The sequence below is a fragment of the Neomonachus schauinslandi genome, chromosome 13, assembly GCF_002201575.2.
Source record: "Neomonachus schauinslandi chromosome 13, ASM220157v2, whole genome shotgun sequence".
Taxonomy (NCBI): domain Eukaryota; kingdom Metazoa; phylum Chordata; class Mammalia; order Carnivora; family Phocidae; genus Neomonachus; species Neomonachus schauinslandi.
The window spans coordinates 57,389,405-57,414,681 of NC_058415.1; the positions used below are offsets into that span (position 1 = coordinate 57,389,405).

At 43.0% G+C, this 25,277-nt stretch overlaps 1 protein-coding gene and 1 pseudogene across 1 annotated transcript in view; both read left to right on the plus strand.

Annotated features, from left to right (window-relative positions):
* The first annotated feature begins 8,343 nt into the window (after positions 1–8,343).
* Positions 8,344–8,711, plus strand: LOC110581773 (annotated as a pseudogene).
* A 10,237-nt stretch (positions 8,712–18,948) lies between these two features.
* Positions 18,949–25,277, plus strand: part of UNC13B (unc-13 homolog B) — a 213,072-nt gene continuing 206,743 nt past the window's right edge. Inside the window, exon 1 of the mRNA XM_044920653.1 lies at positions 18,949–19,276. Coding sequence (XP_044776588.1) covers positions 19,255–19,276 — 22 coding nt within the window. The 5' untranslated portion in view covers positions 18,949–19,254. The remainder of the gene's footprint in view (positions 19,277–25,277) is intronic.

Sequence of the window (25,277 nt, forward strand, 5' to 3'; positions counted from 1 at the left end):
CTAGTTTCTTTAATTCCTTTGGCTCCTCCCCTGTGACACAGGCCCCGCCCCATATGGCTCCGCCCCTTCTCGTCGTCTTTGAGTCTCCCCAGGAACATCCGCTAGTCCCTACCCTTCCCCGATCCCCGCCCTCTACTGGTTTCTCCGCCTTTCGCTTGGACCCGCCCCTCGGATTCCAGCCTGGCAGAACCCAGGCCAGGCTCTCTTCCACCGCGAGCCCCGGTCGGTCTCAGAGACTCTCCTAACCCCCGCCCCTTCTGCGCTCGCCTCACCGGGCGCTAGCGCTCCAGCCCGGATCCGCTGGCTCTGATTGGCGGCGGTGGCCCCAATGGATGGCGGAGGAGACAAAGTGATGGCTGCAGGTCGCCTGAGGTCCCACCCCGGCCACGTGCGGCTTCTGTGATGACAGGTCTAGAGGGGCGGGGCCTTGGCCCGCAGGGTGCGGGCCTAGGCTGACCCAATCCGGCTGGGTGTGGGGGAGCCGGAGCTGGGTTCAAAGCGCTAGCCTGAGGGCACCGAGCCTGACTGGGGCTCTCCCGGGTTTTCGCGGTAGTGTGAGCTGCCTGTGGAGCTTGGGCGTTTTTCTGGGGACGTCTGGGTTAGCGCGTGCATTTGCCTTAATGGGGGAATCTGTGGAGTTTGCAAGATAGTGCAAGGAGTCTCAGGGGTCTGTGAAGATGGGGAGAATCTGGTTGGTGGGGTCTCCAGTCTGTGAGGTTGAGCGAGTGTCTGCAGCCTACGCTGTGCGGGAGAATCTGAGTTCTGGGAGATGGGCAGTAACAGCCAGATCTGTACCGGTGAAGGTGGGTCAGCAAGGAATTCCGTGAATTTTAGGAGCCTAAGTATTAATACGAAGTAGAAGAGAGAAGTAGGGCCTTTGCTTTGTACAAGGGTCAAGTGAACTATGTGACAGTTACATATGTTCTGTAATTTAATTAGAGCTTGAGTCTTCTCTCCAATTTACACTCGCCCTACTAGTTCCCGAGATATAGCGGCGGGGCGGGGGGGAGGGGGGGAGTCCACGCTTACCAGCTACCTGTAGATGGCAGCACAGGACCCTTGCAGAACTGAAGGGCCTTGAGCCCAGGGGCTCTCGGGCCTCTCTGTAGAGCTGGCAGTATAGATTGCGGGTCAAACCTGATAAAGTTCTCTGAAAGTCGCAGATTCTTTAGGTTTCTGGGACTTTATCTCTGTGAGTAGTTAACTTAAGCTGGTTTACTGAATACCAATTGTATGCAAAGAAAAAAAAGTTTTTTTCTCTATCCTCAAGGAACTTGTTTAGGTCGTCAATACCTAGATAATTTTACAGACAGTAAAGTTGGAAGGGTTTGGGGTAGTCGAAAAAGCATAGGGTTTGTAGTCATTTGTGTTGGCCTCTGAACTTTGGGTATTAGGTATTTACTACCTGTATGAATTTGGCTAAATTACTTGACTTTAAAAAAAATAAATTTAATTGATTTTAGAACAATTTTAGATTTATAGAAAATTTATGAAGGCGGGCGCCTGGGTGGCTCAGTCGTTAAGCGTCTGCCTTCCGCTCGGGGATCCCAGGGTCCTGGGATCGAGCCCCGCATCTGGCCCCCTGCTCGTCAGGAAGCCTGCTTCTCCCTCTCCCACTTCCCCTGCTTGTGTTCCCTCTCTCACTGTGTCTCTGTCAAATAAATAAATAAAATCTTTAAAAAAAAAAAGAAAATTTATGAAGGCAATTCAGAGTTTCCATATACCCCACCCAATTTCCCTTCTTAACATTTAAATTAGTGTGGTTCATCTGTTACAATTAATTAACCAATATTGATACGTTATCATTAATTAAAGTCCATACATCATTCAAATTTCCTTAGTTTTTCCTTATGCTCTTTTTCTGTTCCAGGATCCCATCTAGGATAGCAAATTACATTTAGTTGTCATGTCTCCTTAAACTTCTCTTGGCTGTGACATTTTCTCAGACCCCCTTGTTTTTGATGACCTTGATTTTATTATCAGATATTTTATAGAATGTCTTTCAGTGGGATTTGTCTGATGTGTTTCTCATGATTAGCCTGAGGTTATGGGTTCCGGGAAGGAAGACTCCTGAGTTAAAGTGCCAGTTTCACCTGACTGCTGCCCCATCCAAAGCCCCTGACCAGCAGGAAGTAGCTACCATTGCTCTTCACACTTTTTCCCTAACAGCAGGTAGGGTTACCTCTTCAGAGGAGGGAATGATGAAGATAGTTAGAAGGCAGGCAAGCAGGAATAAGGCCCCCTCGCCCCCCACCCTAAGAGGAAACCATCCTTAAAAGGATTTTACACAGTCCTGGAAGGAGCCCTCCACCCTTTCCCATGTGATAGGTAGGTGACAAAAACCTGATTGGATGACAGGTGCAGGGAGGGTTAATCAGATTAAAACAGGCCATAAAAACCCCTAGATTTAGAAACTCTGGTGGCAACCCCCTGGGGTCCCTTCCCTCCTCGGGAGCTTTGTACTATAACCTTGCTATCACTCAATATATCTTGCTTTGCTGCCCACCAAAAAAAAAAAAAAAAGTGCCAAAAACAATAAATCGTGGATCACCACATCAAAAACTAATGATGTATGGTGACTAACATAACATAATAAAATAAAGTTAAAAAAAAAAGTGCCAGTTTCATCACATCATATCAATCTATGTGTGTGTGTGTATGTAGTATGTTTATATACACAATATTGGCATTATACCGTTTATTCATATTACAGGTTTTTATTTTAAATCAATGGCGCTTAAACATTCTCTGAGTATTCTACAAGATTTTAAAAAATTTCTTTATGCGGGGCCCCTGGATGGTTCAGTTGGTAGAGCATGTGACTCTTGATCTCAGGGTTGGGAATTGGAGCCCAACATTGGGTGTAGAGCTTACATTAAAAAAATAATAAAATTAGGGGCGCCTGGGTGGCTCAGATGGTTAAGCATCTGCCTTCGGCTCAGGTCATGATTCCAGGGTCCTGGGATCGAGCCCCACATCGGGCTCCTGGCTCAGCAGGGAGCCTGCTTCTCCTTCTCCCTCTGCCTCTCTCCCTGCTCATGCTCTCTCTCTCTGTATCTCTGTGTCTCAAATGAATAAATAAAATCATTTAAAAAATTAAATTAAATTAAATTAAAGAAAATAAATAAAGAAGATTTCTTTATGAAATATTTTAGGCACAGAGAAAGTTATAAAGAATAACAAACACCCACATTCTTCTCACACAGCTTTATCAAATCTTGATATTTTACATTTGCTTCAAATTCTCTCTTAAGGAAATTAATATTTCAGATAAGTTGAGCTTTTATATACTCCTTCCTGATCTCATTCCATTCTCTGGCTTGCTTCTCATCGTCTCTCCCCAGAAGTAACCACTATTCCAAACAGGTATTTATTTTTCCTCTACATTTTTAAAAATAAACTTATTGACTGAGGTACATGTATTTCTATTAGATATATACTTAGAAGTAGAACTGCTGAGTAATAGGGCGTGTATATGTTCAGCTTCACTACATATTGCCAATATTTTTTTCCAAAGAGATTGTAACAGTTCACATTCCCACAATACACGAGAAGTCTAGTTTCTCCACTTTCTTGCCAACTCTTGATGTTGTCAGTCTTTCTAATTTCAACTATACTAGTGTATATGCAGTGGTATCTCACTGTGGCCTTAGTTTGCATTTCCCTGATATCTAGTAAATTTGGACAAATCTTTATATGTCTATTGGTTATCTTTTGTGATTTGGGTAGTCAAGTCCTTGGCCTATTTTTCTATTTGGTTGTCTGTCTTTTTTCTATTTGTAGGAGCTCTTTGTATATTCTGGATATGATTCTTTTGTTAGAGAAATCTATTAACAATTATCTTTTCCCACTCTGTAGCTTGCTTTTTTTATTTTCTAAGTGGTGTTTTTCAATGGACAGAAGTACTTTTTTTTAAGATTTTATTTATTTATTTGACAGAGAGAGACACAGCAAGAGAGGGAACACATGCAGGGAGAGTGGGAGAGGGAGAAGCAGGCTTCCCGCTGAGCAGGGAGCCTGATGTGGGGCTCGATCCCAGGACCCTGGGATCATGACCTGAGCCGAAGGCAGACGCCCAACGACTGAGCCACCCAGGAGCCCCTGAACAGAAGTTCTTAACTTTAATATAATCCAGTTTATTTCATTGTTTGTGGATAATGCATTTTATGCCTGTTTAAGAAGTTTTTGCCTAGCAGTGCTTCCAGCCCACGGATCCTGTACCTGTGCTTTAATAAAACCACCTTAAACATAAGTCTTTGCCTATCCCAAGGTAATGAATATATTCTCTTATGTCATTGTCTAGAAGATTTATTATTTTACCTTTTATAAGTCATCTGCAATAGATTTTGTATATGGTGTGAGGTAGGAGTCAAGATTCATTTTTTTTCCCATATGGTTATGGAATTGATCCAGCACTTTATGTTGAAAACATTGTCAAAGTACAATTTCCAAAAAGTTAAAAGCAAGATTCTTATAAGAATACAGAAAGAAAACATGACAGATTCATTTAACTCATTATTGAGGGAATAAGGAGGATGGTAAAGCATGTTCAATGAGCATTCAAGGAAGGTAGGTATTGTATTGGAGTTGTGGTGGGGGGCGATATGTTTATATATATATATATGCATATATGTGCGTATAAATGTGTATGTATATATACATGTGTTTATATATACGTGCATATATATGCATACACACACACACATAGATAGGGATAGAGACAGAGAAATTTTATTAAATAGGAATTGGCTCACAGGATTATGGAGGCTAACAAGTCCCAAGATCTTTAGTTGGCAAACTGGAGACCCAGAAGAGGTGATGGTATAGTTCCAGTGCCAGTCCAAAGGCCTGATAAAAAGCTGACAGTGTGGCTCCAGTCTGAAAGCCAGCAGTCTCAAGACCCAGGAAGAGCTGATGTTTCAGTTTGAGTCTAAAGGCAGGATAAAGGACCAGTGTTCCAGTTCAAAGAACTGGCCAGTCAGAGAGAAATTGTCTCTCTCTCTTTTTTTTTTTTTTAAAGATTTTATTTATTTATTTGAGACAGAGAGAATGAGAGAGAGCACATGAGAGGGGGGAGGGTCAGAGGGAGAAGCAGACTCCCTGCCGAGCAGGGAGCCCGATGCGGGACTCGATCCAGGGACTCCAGGATCATGACCTGAGCCGAAGGCAGTCGCTTAACCAACTGAGCCACCCAGGCGCCCTGTCTCTCTCTTTTTAAAAGATTTTATTTTTAAGTAATCTCGACACCCAACATGGAGTTCAAAATCACAACCCTGAGATCAAGAGTCACATGCTCTACAGACTAAGGCAGCCAGGCACCCGGAGAAATTTTCTCCTACTCAGCCTTTTTGTTTTAGTGAGGGCTTCAGCTGACTGGACAAGGCCCACCCACATTAGAAAGAGCAATCTGCATTACTCAGTCTATTCAAATGTTAATCTCATCCAGAAACATCCACTCAGAATAATGTTTGACCAAATATTTGGGCACCTTGTCAAGCAGACACATAAAATTAACCACCGCAAGGGGCGCCAGGGTGGCTCAGTCGGTTAAGCGACTGCCTTCGGCTCAGGTCATGATTCCAGGGTCCTGGGATCGAGTCCCACATCGGGCTCCCTGCTCTGCGGGGAGCCTGCTTCTCCCTCTCCCACTCCCCTTGCTTGTGTTCCCTCTCTCGCTGTGTCTCTCTGTCAAATAAATAAATAAAATCTTTAAAAAAAAAAAATTAACCACCGCAGGTATTTATAGGCATTTGAAAAAAGAATGTTTGATAAAAGTTAGTTAAAACTGGTTAATGTTGGGGCGCCTGGGTGGCTCAGTCGTTGAGCGTCTGCCTTCGGCTCAGGTCATGATCCCAGGGTCCTGGATCAAGCCCCACATCGGGATCCCTGCCCATCAGGAGGCCTGCTTCTCCTTCTCCCACTCCCCCTGCTTGTGTTCCCTCTCTTGCAGTGTCTCTCTCTGTCAAATACATAAATAAAATCTTTAAAAAAAAAAAAAAAAACAACTGGTTAATGTCTACAGGATAACACCATAACTTTTTCTTTTTCTTTTCTTTTTTTTTAAAGATTTATTTATTTTACACACACACACACACACACACACAGCATGCAAGCACAAGTGGGGATAGGGGCAGAGGGAGAGGGAGAGAGAGGGAAAGAAGCAGCCTCCGTAGTGAGCATGGAGCCTGACGTGGGGCTCAATTTTATGACCCTGAGATCATGACCTGAGCCAAAATCAAAATTTGGACGCTTAACTGACTGAGCCACCCAGGCGCCCCTCCTTTTTTTTTTTTTTTTTAAGTTTCTTTATTTATTTCAGTACTCTTGACACCCAGCATAGGGCTCAAACTCACGACGGACCCCGAGATCAAGAGTTGCATGCTCTTCTGACTGAGCCAGCCAGGTGCCCCATAGCCTTTTCTACTAATCAGAAATCCTTTATATCATTACCAGACAAAAATCTATAAGTTAACACATGACTTCACAGAGTTTTAGTCTTTAATCAATAATAAATAGAGAATGAGTTCAGTACAAGTATATTGCCTTGATAGTTCATCTTTGGCTAGCTCTATTGCCTTTTCTTTGCAGCATTTCCAAGTTGTGGATGATTTTTGTCAACAAAACAATCTTTACCCCCACTGTTTTTCTTAAAACAAGTGCTCATCACAAGTGTTCTTCATGCTATAATTTTGTAATAAATTTTGATATCTGGTAGTCCATGTCCTTGAACTTTAAGGTTGTAAGATTATATTAACTATTCTTGGCCGTTCCATTTTCCATATAAAATTTTTTTTTTTTTAAGATTTTATTTATTTATTTGACAGAGAGAGAGACACAGCGAGAGAGGGAACACAAGCAGGGGGAGTGGGAGAGGGAGAAGCAGGCTCCCCGCCGAGCAGGGAGCCCGATGCGGGACTCGATCCCAGGACCCTGGGATCATGACCTGAGCCGAAGGCAGTCGCCTAACCAACTGAGCCACCCAGGCGCCCTCCATATAAAAATTTTTTTCAGGAAACTCTACACCCAGTGTAGGGCCAAAGTCATGAGACTGAGATCAAGAGCTATATGCTTTACAGACTGAGCCCCTGGCGCCCCTCTATATAAATTTTAAGATCAGCTTATCACTTTTCATACACTCACACACACATACAAACCTACCTACTAGGATTTTCATTAGCATTGTGTTAAATCTATAGACAAGACATTTAGATTGTTTCTAGTTTTTTGCTGTTATAAATAAGTGTTAACTTTCCTTTATTTAATAGAGAGGTTGTAGGACTTCATGGGAATCTTTTCACTTTAGGTCCAAAGGAAAAATTATAATTTGGTGACTCTAAGCACACTAATCTTTTATTTTTATTTTATTTTTAATTTTTAAAGGTTTTATTTATTTATTTATTTATTTGATAGAGAGAGACACGGCGAGAGAGGGAACACAGCGGGAGTGGGAGAAGGAAAAGCAGGCTTCCTGTGGAGCAGGGAGCCAGATGCGGGGCTCAATCCCGGGACCCCGGGATCACGACCTGAGCCAAAGGCAGATGCTTAACAACTGAGCCACCCAGGCGCCCCAGCAAACTGATCTTTTAAAACAAAACATTGAGGGAGATTTTATTTTGCCAAGAGGAATTTGTGGGTCAACAAGTTGAATATATATTTTAACATATTTCAATGGTTTTAACTTTTTACATGTTGAGTTTGAGGTACCAGAATAGTCTTCAGGTAGAGAAATGTAGCAGGTTATTGGACATATGGGTCTGAAGCTGATGAGAACAGTCTGAACTAAAGATACAGATCTGGAATCTATTGACATATATATATATGTATATATATATATAGCAAATATCTGTGAGCAAGGTTAGGGTTTGTGAAGGAAAAAATGGGCTGTACACAGAGACTTGGGGCTCTACTTTCTGTCTACATTAACTAATTTGAGGAGGAAAATGAGCCTCAGTAACAGTAGATTAAGGAGCAAGGGGGCCCTAGATCTTGTGTGTATATGTGTTGGGGATGTGGACAGGCCTTGGTCTGTGCCATAGAGCTTTTCATGGTGTCTTGACCACTGGGCAGTGCTTTTTGTTAGTTCTGAGTTACTTTTCTCTACCACATCCCTGACTAACCCCCCAACTCCCAAACCTCTACTCATTTTCCTGGCCCTGTGTGTATTTTGGCTCTTGGAAATGCTAACTATTCTCTTTTTGCCAGTAGGGTTGACTTCCTCTAGTTACCTGGATTTGCCCATCTGTCCAGGTTCATAAAGATAGGAATTGATCTCCAGCAACCTAGGACCAGGCAAGAGAGCACAGCACAGCAGCAGTGGGAGCCGGGGAGAGCACTCAGTGGGCCATGGGCAAGTCAGCTTCCAAACAGTTTAATAATGGGGTCCTGAAGACCCGCAACAAGTGCCAGCACCAGTATGGTGTCCCCCTGCACTGAAGCTCTGCAAGAAAACCAACCAGGAGGCTCAGCATTATTCAGAAGTCCTGGCCAGCCCAAGGATGCTTAAACCCAGCCCAGAGTCCAGTCATGGCCAGTTTGGAGAGAACCTGGCATGGGCCTCCTGTGACCAGACAGGAAAGGAGATGGCTGATAGATGGTACAGTGAAATCAAGAGCTACAACTTCCAGCAGCTTGATTTCACCTCCAGGACACTTCACAGCCATGGTGTGGAAGAATACAAAGAAGATGGGAGTGGGGAAGGCACCTGCAAGTGAGGGGTCTTCCTTCATAGCGGCCCAATACTTCCCAGCAGAGAATGTTGTCAACCAGGCTACTTTGAAGAAAATGTCTTGCCTCCAAAGAAGAAATTCATTAAATGTAATGGGAAGATGGCAGACTTAAGGTAAATACGAAGTGCCTAGAACAATAAAAACTCAGCTGTGTGTCTGTCCCTGTGGGTATATGTGCTTGTATTTGTGATGCATCTGAGTGTGTCTTGCACACACACTTGGATATACAGTTCTGCATGAATTTTTTTTTTTAGAAAGAGAGAGAGTGCGGGGATGGGGGGGTGGGAATAAAGGGGCAGAGGGAGAGGGAGAATCTTCAGCAGGCTCCACACCCAGCACAGAGCCTGACACAGGGCTCCATCTCAGGACCCTGAGATCATGACCTGAGACAAAATCAAGAGTCAGATGCTTGACCGACTGAACCACCCAGGCACCCCTGCATAAACTTATTCTTATCAAAGGAAGGAGCATATAAAGCCTTTACTCTGATGGTTACCTAGACCACAATTATTTGGACTTTAGGGGAGAAATCAATTTAAAAACTTTTTTGTTATTTTTTTTTTTTTTTAAAGATTTTATTTATTTATTTGAGAGAGAGAGAATGAGAGAGAACACATGAGAGGGGGGAGGGTCGGAGGGAGAAGCAGACCCCTTGCAGAGCAGGGAGCCCGATGCGGGACTCGATCCAGGGACTCCAGGATCATGACCTGAGCCGAAGGCAGTCGCTTAACCAACTGAGCCACCCAGGCGCCCTTTTTTGTTATTTTTTAAGCAAATATCTTTTGTACATTTCCTATAATACCCTCTTTGGACTTTTTGTATTCTATTGTTTGTGATGTTTGGAAGTGAAATTCATTTTATGTGATCATGCATTGTAATCTACTTTTGGTAGATTTAAGAATTTAAAATTTAAGAATGTCTTTTTTTTTTTTTTAAAGATTTTATATATTTATTTGACAGAGAGAGACACAGCGAGAAAGGGAACACAAGCAGGGGGAGTGGGAGAGGGAGAAGCAGGCTTCCCGCGGAGCAGGGAGCCTGATGCGGGGCTCGATCCCAGGACCCTGGGCTCATGACCTGAGCCGAAGGCAGACGCTTAATGCCTGAGCCACCCAGGCGCCCCAAGAATGTCTTTTTTTCCATAAAGATTTTATTTTTAGGGGCACCTGCCTGGCTCAGTTGGAAGAGCACATGACTCTTTTTTTTTTTTTTAAGATTTTATTTATTTATTTATTTGAGAGAGAGGGCCTGAGCACGAGCAGGGGGGAATGGCAGGGGGAGAGGGGCAAGCAGACTCCCCGCTGAGCGACGAGCTGGGTGCGGAATTTGATCCCAGGACCCTGGGATCATGACCTGAGCCGAAGGCAGATGCTTAACTGACTGAGCCACCCAGGCGTCCTAGCACATGACTCTTGATCTCAGAGTTGTGAGTTCAAGCCCCATGTTGGGTGTAGAGATTAACAAAACAAAAAAACCAAAGCAAATTATTTTAAGTAGTTTTCCTTAGCTCCTGATGAGTCCACAGTTGACAATACTGTTTAGTTTTTGTTTTTTTGAGAAGTCAATGCTGAATTTGAAGTCACTGAAGAATTAGCCTCGATGAATAGTTTGCATGAAACAATTACAGGTAAAAGTGTTTTCAAGGAAGTTGAGAAAACACTAATTCAGCACAAACTGAAGTGGAATATGCTAAACTGTGTCACAACTGATGGTGGCAAAAATATATGTGGAGCAGAAAAAAGGCTTATTTCAACAAATTTATAAGCCTTGTGAAAATGTAATGTATTTAAAGTGTACAGTTATTCATGGGGTGCCTGGGTGGCTTGGTTGAGCATCGGACTCTTGGTTTCGGCTCAGGCCATGATCTATGGATCGTGAAATCCAGCCACATTGGGCTCCATGCTCAGTGGGGAGTCTGCTTGAAGACTCTATCCCTCTGCCTCTAACCCCATGCTTGTGTGGGGGTGTGTGTGTGCGCATGTGCTCACTCGAATAAATAAATCTTTTTAAAAAGTGTATGAATGGGGCGCCTGGGTGGCTCAGTTGGTTAAGCGACTGCCTTCGGCTCAGGTCATGATCCTGGAGTCCCGGGATCGAGTCCCGCATCGGGCTCCCTGCTCGGCAGGGAGTCTGCTTTTCCTTCTGACCCTCCTCCCTCTCATGCTCTCTGTCTCTCATTGTCTCTCTCGCAAATAAATAAAATCTTAAAAAAATAAATAAATAAAAATAAAAAATAAAAAAGTGTATGATTATTCACTGCAGAAAGTACTTTGTAGAAAATATGTGAATTTATCATGTGTTATTAAACTACTAGTGTCAATAGTTGACTTCATTTGCTCTCAAACACAACCATCATCAGTTCTATGGCTTTTTTGTTTTGTTTTTTGGTTTTTGTTTTGTGAGAAATAGAAGCTGAATATCTTGATTTGCCCCACTACACAGCAATTTGATGGCTTAGTATTGGTAATGTTTTATTATGATTTTTTGAGCAAAAATTGGGCAGGGGCGCCTGGCTGGTAGAGCATGTGTCTCTTGATCTCAGAGTTGTGAGTTTTAGCCCCACATTGGGCATAGAGATTATTTATTATTTATTATTTTTAAGAGATTTTTAAAAATATTTTATGTGTTTATTTGACAGAGAGAGCACAAACAAACAGGGGGAACAGGAGGCAGAGGGAGAGGGAGAAGAAGTCTCTCTGCTGAGCAGGGACTCAGTCCCAGGATCCTGGGCCTTCACCTGAGCCAAAGGCAGACGCTTAACTGACTGAGTCACCCAGGCACCCCGCGATTACTTTAAAAATAAAAATTTCATGGGGCGCCTGGGTGGCTCAGTCGTTAAGCGTCTGCCTTCGGCTCAGGTCATGATCCCAGGGTCCTGGGATCGAGCCCTACATCGGGCTCCCTGCTCCGCGGGAAGCCTGCTTCTCCCTCTCCCAATCCCCCTGCTTGTGTTCCCTCTCTCGCTGTGTCTCTCTCTGTCAAATAAATAAATAAAATCTTTAAAAAAAAATTAAATAAATAAAAATTTCATTTAAAAAATTAAGCAAATATCAAGAGGAGAATCTAATAGAATTCTATAAATGCTTTCCAAGCAATGAATATGTTCAATTGAATCACATGCTCATGGACTGATAGCAGTATTTAACAGTAGTTATCTGTGAGAAAAGACAGATGAGATTCATAAAATCTCATTACAGATCAACATTAGTAGTTGAACATTTGCAATTGATTATAATAATAATTAAACCCCAACTAAGCAAAATGCATATTCCCCCAAAGAATTTTATCCTTCTCATTAGTAGACCTATTGCACCAAAAACTTGTATTAAATTACTATTGGTTTATTTTGAATGTTACTAATTAAAGAATTGTGGAAATTTGTTTTCTCTCTTGTTGTAGAAGTACCTATACAACCACCTCAATTTTGCTTTTTTTGGCCTAAAACCTAAGTATTTACTGAATGGTCCTTTACAGAAGAAGTTTGCTGGTCTCTGCTCTAGACAGTGCCCGGTACTAAAACTGCCATAACACCCAGTAATTTCTTTTGCTTATTTTCAAGTGTTGGATAATTTTTTCCAATAGTGAGAAACATATGTCCCCTCCCTCATGAAGTTTATATATTTGCTAAGTTAACCATGCCTCCCCCCCCACTTATTAAGTATTTAAATAATTCTGAAACCTCCAGGTATATATGCAAACAACCCACTTCTTCCTCCTAACCATGATCATAGCACTTTTCACGTCTGTTTATCCCCAGACTGTGCGTTCTTTGAAGGAATGTCTTATTCCTCTTTGTATCTGTAGCATGATGTGTAGTACTTGGTAGATGCTCAATAAATTTTTCTTTTTTTTTTTTTAAGATTTTATTTATTTATTTGAGAGACGGAGAGAACGAGAGAGAGCACATGAGAGGGGGGAGGGAAGAGGGAGAAGCAGACTCCCTGCCGAGCAGGGAGCCTGATGTGGGACTCATCCAGGGACTCCAGGATCATGACCTGAGCTGAAGGCAGTAGCTTAACCAACTGAGCCACCCAGGCGCCCCTCAATAAATTTTTCTTGAATGCATTAACACCTATATCTCTTGTATGGCCTCCTTCTCTGATATTTATCCATTTGTATAAGATTACAGCGTTAATCATAAGTAGATATTAAGTAAATACTTGATAGGAATGAATAAATTGATTTATGGGAATTCATTGAATTGTTTGGCATTCTGATTTTCAGATTTTACTACTTAGATAATCCTGCACAAATATCTTTTGGCACAGGTTTCCCCCCATTTATTTGAATTATTTTCATGGAATATATCTCCACAGTGGAATTTTATTCATTTGGCAGTATTTACTAAGTTCCAGATATACCAGGCTAGGGACACCTGGCTGGCTCAGTCAGTGGAGCACATGACTCTTGATCTTGGGGTCATGAGTTTGAGCCCCATGTTGGGTGTAGAGATTACTTAAAAATAAAATCTTTAAAAAAGCAAAAAACAAAACAAAACAAGACAAAACAAAAAACAAAACAAAAAAAAACCAAACCCCAAGTGTGCCAGGCTAAGCCATGGATTTTAAGCACGGGGAGTAACATTTCTACTCTAGGTTTGCTGCTTTGGAATTTGTAACTTCTCTGACTCTTCTGAGCTCCTTCTCATGAATCTCCACCCTATTCCTTAATTCTCCCTTAAAAACATCCAGTCACCACTGTACAAATTGAAGATGAGGGGCGCCTGGGTGGTTCAGTTGGTTAAGCAACTGCCTTTAGCTCAGGTTATGATCCCACAGTCCTGGGATTGAGCCCCACATCGGGCTCCCTGCTTGACAAGGGGTCTGCTTCTCCCTCTCCCTCTGCTGCTCCCACTGCTTGTGCTCTCCTGCTCTCTCTCTGCCAAATAAATAAAATCTTTAAAAAAAACAAAACCAAATTGAAGATGAGTTCAGTTTGTGCTAGACTATTTTCCCTATTGCAATAGTATATTGCTGATTAAAATCTGTCCTAATCACTTTGACTAATATCCAGTTTTGTTTATCTTTGACAATAACCCAGCCTTAAAACAGTCTCATTCATTAATTCGTTCATATATTCAATTAGTCAACAAATCATTTTTGGGGACTATTACCAGATGTTGTGTTATGTGTTAGGGATAACGATATAGAAAACAGGTCCTTTGTTGTTGAGGAGCTCTGAGTCTAAAGAAAGGATAGATATGTAATTACTTTTCAATAAGATAAGATCTATAATGGAACAATATACCGGTGGTTTGCTTATTTTCTTCTTTTCCCTCTCTGACCATTTCTTTTTGGGCTCTTTTTCCTACATCATTTTGTATAGTTTATGAAAGTATTAATATAGTTTTAATAAGTAAATATTTTTAGGTTACAAAACTTGACTTCTCATCTTTGTATAATTAAAAAACTCCAAATTTGAAGAAAAAGAAAAGGTTGTGTATTCAGTTAAAAAAAAAAAAGTAGGTGTGCTCTATAAACGACCTTTGTTCCTCTCTGATTCTATGTAGTCTCCTGGCAACCATAGGGCTCCAACTCTTAAACTCTTTGCAGCTTACTCTTAAATACCTGTACAGGTTCAATGTTTCCATTTCTTGGTTTGTTCATTCAGCTTATTCCCTGTATATGAAATACCCTTTCTCCCATATTTGCATGTTCAGTGCTATCCATACTTTGAGATCCATCTCGTCCACATGCTACTTTTCTCTCGTGAAGCCTATCTTCATTCCTCCCATAGTTTCTGCTGAATTCCTCCAGTACTTAAGAGGCAATATATAGGGGCGCCTGGGTGGCTCAGTTGGTTAAGCTACTGCCTTTGGCTCAGGTCATGATCCCGGAGTCCCGGGATCGAGTCCCGCATCGGGCTCCCTGCTCAGCGGGGAGTCTGCTTCTCCCTCTGACCCTCCCCCCTCTCATGCTCTCTGTCTCTCATTCTCTCTCTCTCACAAATAAATAAAATCTTAAAAAAAAAAAAAAAAGAGGCAATATATAGCACTGCGGCTAACTGAGCTCTGGTGAAAGATACAGTTGGGTTTGCATTCTAGTTTTGCTTAATTTTCTTATTTAAAAAATGGTGATTAAAATAGTTATATCTTTATTGATCGGAAGCTCTAGCTCTAGCTTGGACCGCTTTCTTAGGGTTCAAGTCCACATCATCTGTCTAATGGGTACATATGCAAGAATATACCTGACAATCTCAAATTTAATGTATATGTCCAAAAGGAAACATCTTTCTCCCCAAACGTATGCATCCTTGGTTTCCTATCTTTCAGTAAACTGTAGCATCATCCTTTCAGTCAACCTGACTTTAAAACTCTCTCTCCCTCCAGTGGTTTGCTATAAAGAAAGGATATTCTTATTCTCTACTATATTCATAGTCATTGTGTGCCAAGTTCTATCACATTAGTTCCTTAACACTGAGAAGTGTTAAAGGGATTGTCCTTTTTCTTCCCCTTCAGTTCCATATTTCACTGCCCTAGTTTAGTCCCTCGTTCTTTCACAGATCTTTCCTATCAACTTGTATACTTTTTATGGATATTAACTGTGCTTTGTTTACTTTTGCATCCTCTCATTAAGACTGACATAAAAGATACTTAATAAATATTTGTTAATTAGTGATTTATACTAAATTTCTCTTTAGGAATTGGGAGATATTTCCCAAGAGACAGGGAACTTGCAGGAAGAGTAAATTTTTAATGGCCCTGGAGCAATGTCATATCTTTATGACAGGTAGTCATAAAGTTGGTAGAGGGTTCCCCTGCATCAGGGTTCTAACCTGGACCCCTTCTTTCTTACCTGAGGGCTCCCAAAAAAGGCAGCAACAGAGCTAAACCTAGGTTTTTTGGTCTTAACTCTTGAGATTCTTGGGTTCTCTTCATTACCTACTTTCCTTGATCTCTCCCACCTTCCTTCTCATTTCCTGGATTTCAGAATCCTAGCTCTCAGCTACCTGCCAGCTAAATCTTAAGTATGAATTCCAATCAAATGCTGAAGAACTTCAAAGTATTGTACTGGAAAAATTAATGAAGACTGTGGGGCATGGACGATTGGTTTTCTATCCCGGTTTGAGTTGCTTCTGAAGATACATTTATCTTGCTAATGAGCATAACTGGTGCCGGTCAAGTGCCTAGAGGGCAGAAGACATCATTGCGTTTTTCCTCTGAACTTTTTTTTTTAAGATTTTATTTATTTGAGACAGAAAGCAGGAGCAGGGGGAGAGGCAGAGGGAGAGGGAGAAGCAGGCTCCTCACTGAGTCGGGAGCCTGTTGTGGGGCTCCGTCCCAGGACCCCAGGATCATGACCTGAGACAAAGGCAGATGCTTAACTGACTGAGCCAACCAGGCGCCCTTCCTCTGAACTTTTAACTGGGAAACTGGGATGCTTCCGAGTTTACATCACAACCTTTAGACTCTTGCTCTGCTTACCTTCCCTTTACTTCCCAGTCACATTCCTCCCTTCATGTCCACAATCTAAGTAACAACAAACATGTATTGGGCATTTTTGTATGTACTAGGTAATTTAGACGCAGTCCCTCATATAAACTTCAAAACCATCTTATGAAGTAGTTACTATTATTATTCTTCGGGAAATCGAGGCCATGTAGCTTGCGCAAGGTCAAAGTATCAGAACTAGAACTCAAATCCAGGTGTGGATGGCTGTCCCAGTGAGGCAGTACCTGGTGGTATTCATGTCCTTGTGTAATCCCCTGCCCTTGAATGTGACTTGCTCCTGACACGTAGAATACAGCAAAAATGAGGGATGTCACTTCCATGATTAGGTTAAAAAAGATTGTGACTTCCATTTTGCTAACAGACTTTATTGCCTTCTCAGCTTGCAGGCTTTGCTGAAGCAAGCAGCCATGTTGGAAAGGCCCAATGACAGGGAACTGAGACCAGCCAATAGCCAATAAGGAACCGGGCTTTCCGTCCAACAGTCTAGGAGGAATTGAGCCCTGCCCACAATTATGTGTGTGAGCTTGGAAGTGGATGCTTTTGCAGTCAAGCTGGCACTTTGATAGCAGTCTGTAAAAAACCCTGAACCAGAGGATCCAATCAAGCCATACTCAGTTTTCTGACCTACAGAAACTGAGATAGTAAATGTTTTTTGTTTTTTTTTTTAAGATTTTATTTATTTATTTGACAGAGAGCGAGAGCAGGAACACAAGCAGGGGGAGTGGGAGAGGGAGAAGCGGGCTTCCCGCCGAGCAGGGAGCCCGATGTGGGACTCGATCCCAGGACCCCGAGATCATGACCTGAGCCGAAGGCAGACGCCTAACGACTGAGCCACCCAGGCGCCCTTTTTTAATTTTTTTTTTAAAGATTTTATTTATTTATTTGAGAGAGAGAGAATGAGAGACAGAGAGCATGAGAGGGAGGAGGGTCAGAGGGAGAAGCAGACTCCCTGCCGAGCAGGGAGCCCGATGCGGGACCCGATTCTGGGACTCCAGGATCATGACCTGAGCCGAAGGCAGTCGCTTAACCAACTGAGCCACCCAGGCGCCCAATAAATGTTGTTTTAAGACACTAAGTTTTGGAGTAATTTATTACACAACAATAGATAATATACCAGGTGGATCTGATTGGCTTCAAAGTTCATGCTCTCTTCAATTTTATAAAGGACAGCTGGGCTAAATAACTAGGTAGCCCAACCTCTAGCAGTCCAGAGAATGCCCATTATTTTTAGGGTCAGCATCTCTGTTGACTAGGCTGGCTCAGTTGACTTGGTCAAAATCTTCCTCAGGGTATTGCTCCAAATTTGGATGAACGCTGGAAGGATCAAGTCTTCTTCATTGCATTTGCTGTTGCTTGCTATTGCATTTGGAGTGTCACTCATAGCAACTATTCCAGTGAGAGAAATAATATGATAGCTAGGTTTGCTTTTGGAGGGCAAAGACCCTGTTAGATTGACAGACCCTCCCTCAGGCTGGCAGGCAGAATCCCATGGGGCCAAGAGCTTGCAAATGCTGAAATCTGAGTTGGGCTAATGAGGCCTTGGAAAGCATCTCCTCTAATGGTGCTCAGCCCTGGCATCACATTAGAATCACCTGGGGAGCTTTTATTTTTTTAATTTTTATTTATTTATTTATTAAAGATTTTATTTTATTTATTTGACAGAGACAGCGAGAGGGGGAACACAAGCGGGGGGGGGGGGGATGGGAGAGGGAGAAGCAGGCTTCCTGCAGAGCAGGGAGCCCGATGTGGGGCTTGATCCCAGGACCCTGGGATCATGACCCCAGCCGAAGGCAGACGCCCAACGACTGAGCCACCCAGGCGCCCCTCCTGGGGAGCTTTTAAAACATAGAATCCCTGAGCTTTCACCCCCACCAATTAAATTAGAACTGTGGTGTGGAAGGGGTGTTGGACCTGTACTTTATACTGTCTTTCTGTATTCTGCTCCGGTCTTTTTCACATCCTCACATGTTCATCTGTCATCTTACCAGAAGTCCTAGCTTAAAAGACCTATCTTCCCTCTATCCTTCATTCAGTAAATATTTACGGACTGATTTCTATATACCAGGTACTACTATAGCCATTGGAGATACAATGGCATGCAAGAAAAAAAAGGTCTAGATAAGAACTGAAGTCTCCAAACATTTTACTGTACGCTCACTCAGTTATTTTCCTTTTTTTTTTTGCTGTAGTTGCTAATTAAAATATGCTTGCCTTGTGGTACGATCTTGTTAAATTATTCCAGATAGAGTCTCCATCAGCCGTAATGGATAGACTAAGAAGTCGGATGGAAATTCTTCAATGAAAAGAATCTTCTTGGGGCGCCTGGGTGGCTCAGTCGTTAGGCGTCTGCCTTCAGCTCAGGTCATGATCCCAGAGTCCTGGGATCGAGCCCTGCATCGGGCTCCCTGCTCCGCGGGGAAGCCTGCCTCTCCCTCTCCCACTCCCACTCCCCCTGCTTGTGTTCCCTCTCTCTCTGTCTCTCTCTCTGTCAAATAAATAAATAAAATCTTTAAAAAAAAAAAAAGAATCTTCTTGGGTGGGAGGAGCAGAGGGTTTCAGTTACCTCCTCACACCCGTGAGGGAAAGCCCCCCCTCTCTGTTCCAAGATTTATTAGTGGGCGGAGCTGCCTTCATTCTTGCACGTAAGGAAAGAGAAGGAAACCCCGCCTCTTACGTGCTTATGGGAGGCGGGGTCGAAGGACTGGGCGTGAGTTGATTGGCTGGGAGGCGGAGCGCCACGGGTTGGCTCCTTCCAGACGCTCGCCGGGATCCCGGTGGAGGGAAGGGAGGGGGTTAGTCCCGGTAGTTCCTGCCTCCCAGCGATGGCGCCGCCGTGCCGCGCCCAGTCTCCTGCCTGCCTGCCCGTATTCACAGCTATTGGGAGCCCAGTCAGACGGTGAGAATTGAAGCGGGTCCGAGGGAGCGGCGGGACGCTGCCTGCCACCGGGACCATGAGGAGCCGTCAGACCTGTGGGGCCGATAGCGGGAGCAGCCGCGGCACCTGCTGAGAGGAAAGAGGGAGCGGCCGGGTGCGGCGGCGCGGCTGGGGTACCGCGGAGGCTCGCCGGTGCCTCGGCCATGTCGCTGCTCTGTGTACGCGGTGAGTGTGTGGAATCGGGGGGGAGAGGGACGGGGGTCGCCGAGGGGTCTCCACATGTTTCCAGTGGGCTTGGGGTTACCACCTTTTCCAAACTTCACTTCCCGTCAGTGCCTCGGGGGGCGATTATGTTAACTCAGTTATAAACATTTAAAGAGGTTCTTTCTACTCTTCCTTGTTTTTCCTCACTCTCCTGTGAGGGACTGTAAACCTCTCCATTTCGGTGGCCATGTGACAGAGTTGTTGGCTGGAAGGCCCAGATACTATTAAACAGTGACTGGGGCTCTTTTCTAGTGAGAGTGGACTAGCTAAGAAACCGCCAATAGTTGGTGTCAACAGTGGGCAGTCTCCCTTTCTTTTTCTTCCTTTTCCCTGCACCGTGAAACTGCAGACGGATTAGTAGAAGGTTCTTTTTATCGCTATTTGAACGCGATGTGGTACAGCTGTCACATCCCTTCTTCCATTATATTTCTTGGCTTGCACCTTCTGTTGCTTGTCTCGTTCCCTGCTTCTTTGTAGTGTAGGCTAAGATATGCTAATATTCGACTTGGGAAGGTGTGTTGTCTTCTCTCCTTTTGGAGCAGAACATAAGTCTTGTGACCTATATGTATATTTATTAGCTTCTATTACAGTGGCTGAAGGGCCTTTATTGCTTTTTCACTGAGGACACTTGACCCATCTAAGAAGATATTTTAAGGCAAGGGCTTTGGGGTTTAAGATGAGGCAAGGTGCATGGATTAAGCTCTATGAGGGTAGAGACTGTTACTGGTTTTTGTATTCTTGGTGACTGACACAGAAGCTCAATACTGGCTTTGAATAAATGCATGCAAGTACTGTGATTTTAGAGATTATCTGATTAGAAAAAGCAGGGTTTGGATTACTCATTGAATTTGATCTTGGAAAATTTAAGTTACAGCCTATCATATCAGTTTTCAACAAGATGTAGGATAAGGTGGCTTGATGGTGAGAGAGAATTTATCTGCAGGAGCCTTTTCCTGGGGGCGCCTGGGTGGCTCAGTCGTTAAGCGTCTGCCTTCGGCTCAGGTCATGATCCCAGGGTCCTGGGATTGAGCCCCGCATCGGGGTCCCTGCTCTGCAGGAAGCCTGCTTCTCTCTCTCCCACTCCCCCCTGCTTGTGTTCCCTCTCTCGCTGTGTTTCTCTCTGTCAAATTAAAAAAAAAAAAAATTGTTAAAAAAAAAAAAAGCCTTTTCCTGGTACCCTTCACTGGATAGAGTTCATGTTTTTTTTGGCTCTGTGGATTAGAAGCATTGTTATTTGTGATCTCTCTGATGGGTGTTTCCCCCAGCTGCTGGCAAAGGGAACTGTTTTGCTCCCTTCTCTTCCACTGTTTTGTTAAATCTCCATTAACCCAAAATGGATTTGACTATTTCCAGGGATTACGAGACAATTTTTTTTCTTCATGGTTGGTTTTTTCATTAATGAGAATTTTGCTTTGCTTTTAGTAAGACATTTTCTCTCAGCAGCTGGGAATCTATTTATTCCTTTAGATCCCTGCTGTTGAGTAGCAGGATTTGGGAGGTTGGGTTTTGCAACGTCCGTTGGACAGTTTAAATCTCTACTGCTATACCGTATTACAGTGCTAGTTCTTATGAAAGAGTCTTTAGGCAGCAACTCTCTTAAACCAGAAATTCCTATTTAATTGCATTTAAATAACTTCAGAGAAGGAGCTGCTGCTGTTGTTGTAATATTGGGCAACTTTCGTTGTCTAGAAATTCTGCTATTTAGGGGCGCCTGGGTGGCTCAGTCGTTGGGCGTCTGCCTTCGGCTCGGGTCATGATCCCAGGGTCCTGGGGTCGAGCCCCGCATCGAGCTCCCTGCTCCGCGGGAAGCCTCTTCTCCTTCTCCCATCCCCCCTGCTTGTGTTGCCTCTCTTGCTGTGTCTCTCTCTCTCAAATAAATAAATAGAATATTAAAAAAAAATTCTGCTATTTAGCTAACCTCTTTCCCTTTTCACATTATATTAGTCGAATGTCTCTTCTTTTGAACCTGGGGGATTGGAGACCAGGAGGTCATTGTCTTTTGAATGGAGATCCTGAAGATTATTAATTACTGAAACAAGCAGGTACCTCGTACAGAAGTATTTATATTAAATGGCAAAGTATCCAATCTGGGGAAGCTTACAGAAATAGATCAAAATAAAATCTTTCTAAAATGATATTCCTGCATTATACTTTGGCAGTTAGGAATGTTCATGTTATGAAAGAAGCCTGTGTAATGATATTGTATAACTCAATATCAGTTCATCTTGGAGTAGAATTGAATTAGAAACTTTTTCCCTGTAGTCAAAGTTCAAACAGTAGTAGAAACTGATGCAGAAATGAGCAAACTGGTATTTAATTATCCCCAGAGATCTAAAGAAGTCAGTTTTGGGCACCCCTCGTTGGGTGTAGAGATTACTTAAAAAAACAAAACTTCATTCCAGAGGACAGAACTGGGACAAGTTGATCGGTGATTGAAAATTATAAGAAACTCTACATCTCTCCTAAGAAGTACAAAATTACCAAAGGCACAGTCATTGGAAATCACTAGAAGAGGGGCACCTGGGTGGCTCAGGTTATGATCCCGGGGTCCTGGGATCGAGTCCTGCATTGGGCTCCCTGCTCAGTGGGGGGAGTCTGCTTCCCCCTCTGACCTCCCCCCACTCGTACTCGTGTGCACGCTCTCTCTCTCTCAAAAATCTTAAAAAAAAAAAGTTTCTTTAATTTTTTTTTAAAGATTTTATTTATTTATTTGACAGAGAGAGAGATAGCGAGAGCAGGAACACAAGCAGGGGGAGTGGGAGAGGGAGAAGCAGGCTTCCCGCCGAGCAGGGAGCCCGATGTGGGACTCGATCCCAGGACCCTGGGATCATGACCTGAGCTGAAGGCAGACGCTTAACGACTGAGCCACCCAGGCACCCAGTTTCTTTATATAACCCTTTAATTATGGCTTATTGCCTACAGGTTAAGGTCTCTCAATAGTCTGACTCCAGCCCTCCTTTTTGGCCCTATTTTCTTTTCTATACTTATACAGATATTTAGCTGTAGCACTAACTCTGCTCATTCCTGCCTCTGCACCACTGTTCTGGATTTGTACCCCCTTGAAATATTCTTTTTGAATTTTCTGCTTATCAAAAATGTATTCTTGGAGCGCCTGGGTGGCTCAGTCGTTAGGCGTCTGCCTTCGCCTCAGGTCATGGTCCCAGGGTGCTGGGATCGAGTCCTGTATTAGGCTCTGATATAAATAAATAAATAAAATCTTTAAAAAAAATGTATTCTTCCTTTCTCAGCACAGTTTAATTTTTATGTTGAAAAGTTTCTGAGTTCTTGTCCTCAGTGATCTTTTTCTCCTTTACACTTTTTTTTTTTAAAGATTTTATTTATTTATTTGACAGACTGAGAGAAGCGGGAAGCCTGCTTCTCCCTCTCCCACTCCCCCTGCTTGTGTTCCCTCTCTCGTTGTGTCTCTGTCGAATAAATAGAATCTTAAAAAAAAAAAAAACAAAAAAAACTTCATTGCAGGGGTGCCTGGCTGGCTCAGTCGGTGGAGCATGTGATTCTTGATCTCTGGGTTGTGAGTTTGAGCCCCAAGTTGGGTGTAGAGATTACTTAAAAAAACAAAACAAACTTCATTCCAGAGGCCAAAACTGGGACAAGTTGACTAGTGATTGAAAATTATAAGAAACTCTACATCTGAAACTAATGATGTACTATATGTTCGCCAGTTTAAATTAAAAAAAATTAGAAGGGGCGCCTGGGTGGCTCAGATGTTACGCGTCTGCCTTTGGCTCAGGTCATGATCCCAGGGTCCTGGGATCGAGCCCCACATCGGGCTCCCTGCTCAGCGGGAAGCCTGCTTCTCCTTCTCCCACTCCCCCTGCTTGTGTTCCTGCTCTCTCTCTGTCAAATAAATAAAATCTTTAAAAAAAAAATTAGAAGAAATGATTTTAGTTTAATGTAAGGAAGAACGTTAGAGTTTTTAACAAAGGTAATGGATTAGGAGGTTTTTTTTTTTTAAGGACATTTTAAGCAGAAACTGAATGAGTGGTAAGGGTGTTCTAAAAGAGATGTTGACATTGAGTGGGAGGGTAGACTTGAATTTTAAGAAACCGCCCTTTCATAGAATTCACTTAGTCTTTCTTTAAAAATTTGGCACAACTTTCCTCATATTACTGATATCTTTTTACATCCATAGGGTCTAGTACCACATGAGCAATTTGAGTAAACTAAATCAAGGATTTTCTTTAACTTTTGGTGTCTTGGTGTTTGTCACTAGTTTTTCCAAACCAATTATAAGCATTTTGAGATTGAGTCTTTCCATATTTTTTTTTTTAAGATTTTATTTATTTGACAGAGACATGGTGAGAGAGAGAACAGAAGCGGGGGAGTGGGAGAGGGAGAAGCAGACTATCCGCTGAGCAAGGAGCCCAATGTGGGACCCGATCCCAGGACTCTGGGATCATGACCTAAGCCGAAGGCAGACTTAAAGACTGAGCCACCCAGGCACCCCTCCATATTTCTCTTTTTTTAATTTTAATTTTAATTTTTAAAAGATTTTATTTATTTATTTATATATTTTTTAAAGATTTTATTTATTTATTTGAGAGAGAGAATGAGAGAGAGCATGAGAGGGAAGAGGGTCAGAGGGAGAAGCAGACTCCCCGCTGAGCAGGGAGCCCGATGTGGGACTCGATCCAGGGACTCCAGGATCATGACCTGAGCTGAAGGCAGTCGCTTAACCAACTGAGCCACCCAGGCGCCCGCTTTTTTTTTTTTTTAATAGAGACACAGCAAGAGAGGGAACACAAGCAGGGGGAGTGGGAGAGGGAGAAGCAGGCTTCCCGCACAGCTGGGAGCCCGATGCGGGGCTCAGTCCAGGAGCTGGGATCATGACCCGAGCTGAAGGCAGACGCTTAACGACTGAGCCACCCAGGTGCCCCCCTTTTTTTTATTTTTAAGATTTTATTCATTTGAGGGGGGGGCACGAGTTTGTGGGTAGGAGCAGAGGGAGAAGGAGACTCCCTGCTGAGCAGGAGCCCCACGTGGGGCTCAATCCCAGGACCCCAACTTCATGACTGGAGCTGAGGGCAGCTAGGCACCCCTAAATCATTCTTTTTAATAGCTGCAGAGAATTCCATACACATTTATAAGCATACATAACTTAATCAGTTTTATATTGATGGACAGTCATAATTTTTTTCATTTTGCTATTATAACAATGCTACCATGGAAATCCTTGTGGATAGTTTTGTTATATTTGAAGATCTCCAATCAGCTTTCCACCTGGACTTTGTGTGTCTTGCTCATTGCTGTTTTCTTGGCATAATTACACTCAGCTGGATCCATTAGCAAATCAAATGCCTCAGCATCTCTCAGGTCAGCATCCTCCATAGAGGCAGGTCCTTACCAGTAGGAACTATTTTATGCCTATCAAGAAGATGAAAGACCTCAGCTTTTGTAAGTCTGACCTATGATTTCCATGTACTCTTCTTTTTTAAAAATCTTCTTTGTATTATTTAAAAATTATTTTCCATATTGATACATGCACCCAGTGTTTATAGCAGCATTATCTACAATAGCCAAATTATGGAAACAGCCCAAGTGTCCATTGATGAGTGGATAAAGATGTGTGTGTACACACACACACACACACACAGAATATTACTCAGCCATAAAAAAAGAGTGAAATCGGGGTGCCTAGTGGCTCAGCGGGAAGCCTGCTTCTCCCTCTCCCACTCTCCCTGCTTGTGTTCCCTCTCTCCCTGTGTCTCTCTCTCTGTCAAAGAAATAAATAAAATCTTTTTTTTTAAATCTTTGAAAAAAAGATTTTATTTATTTGAGAGAGAGAATGAGAGAGAGAGAGAGCACATGAGAGGGCGGAGGGTCAGAGGAGAAGCAGACTCCCTGCTGAGTAGGGAGCCTGATGCAGGACTCGATCCTGGAATTCCAGGATCATGACCTGAGCCGAAGGCAGTTGTTTAACCAACTGAGCCACCCAGGTGCC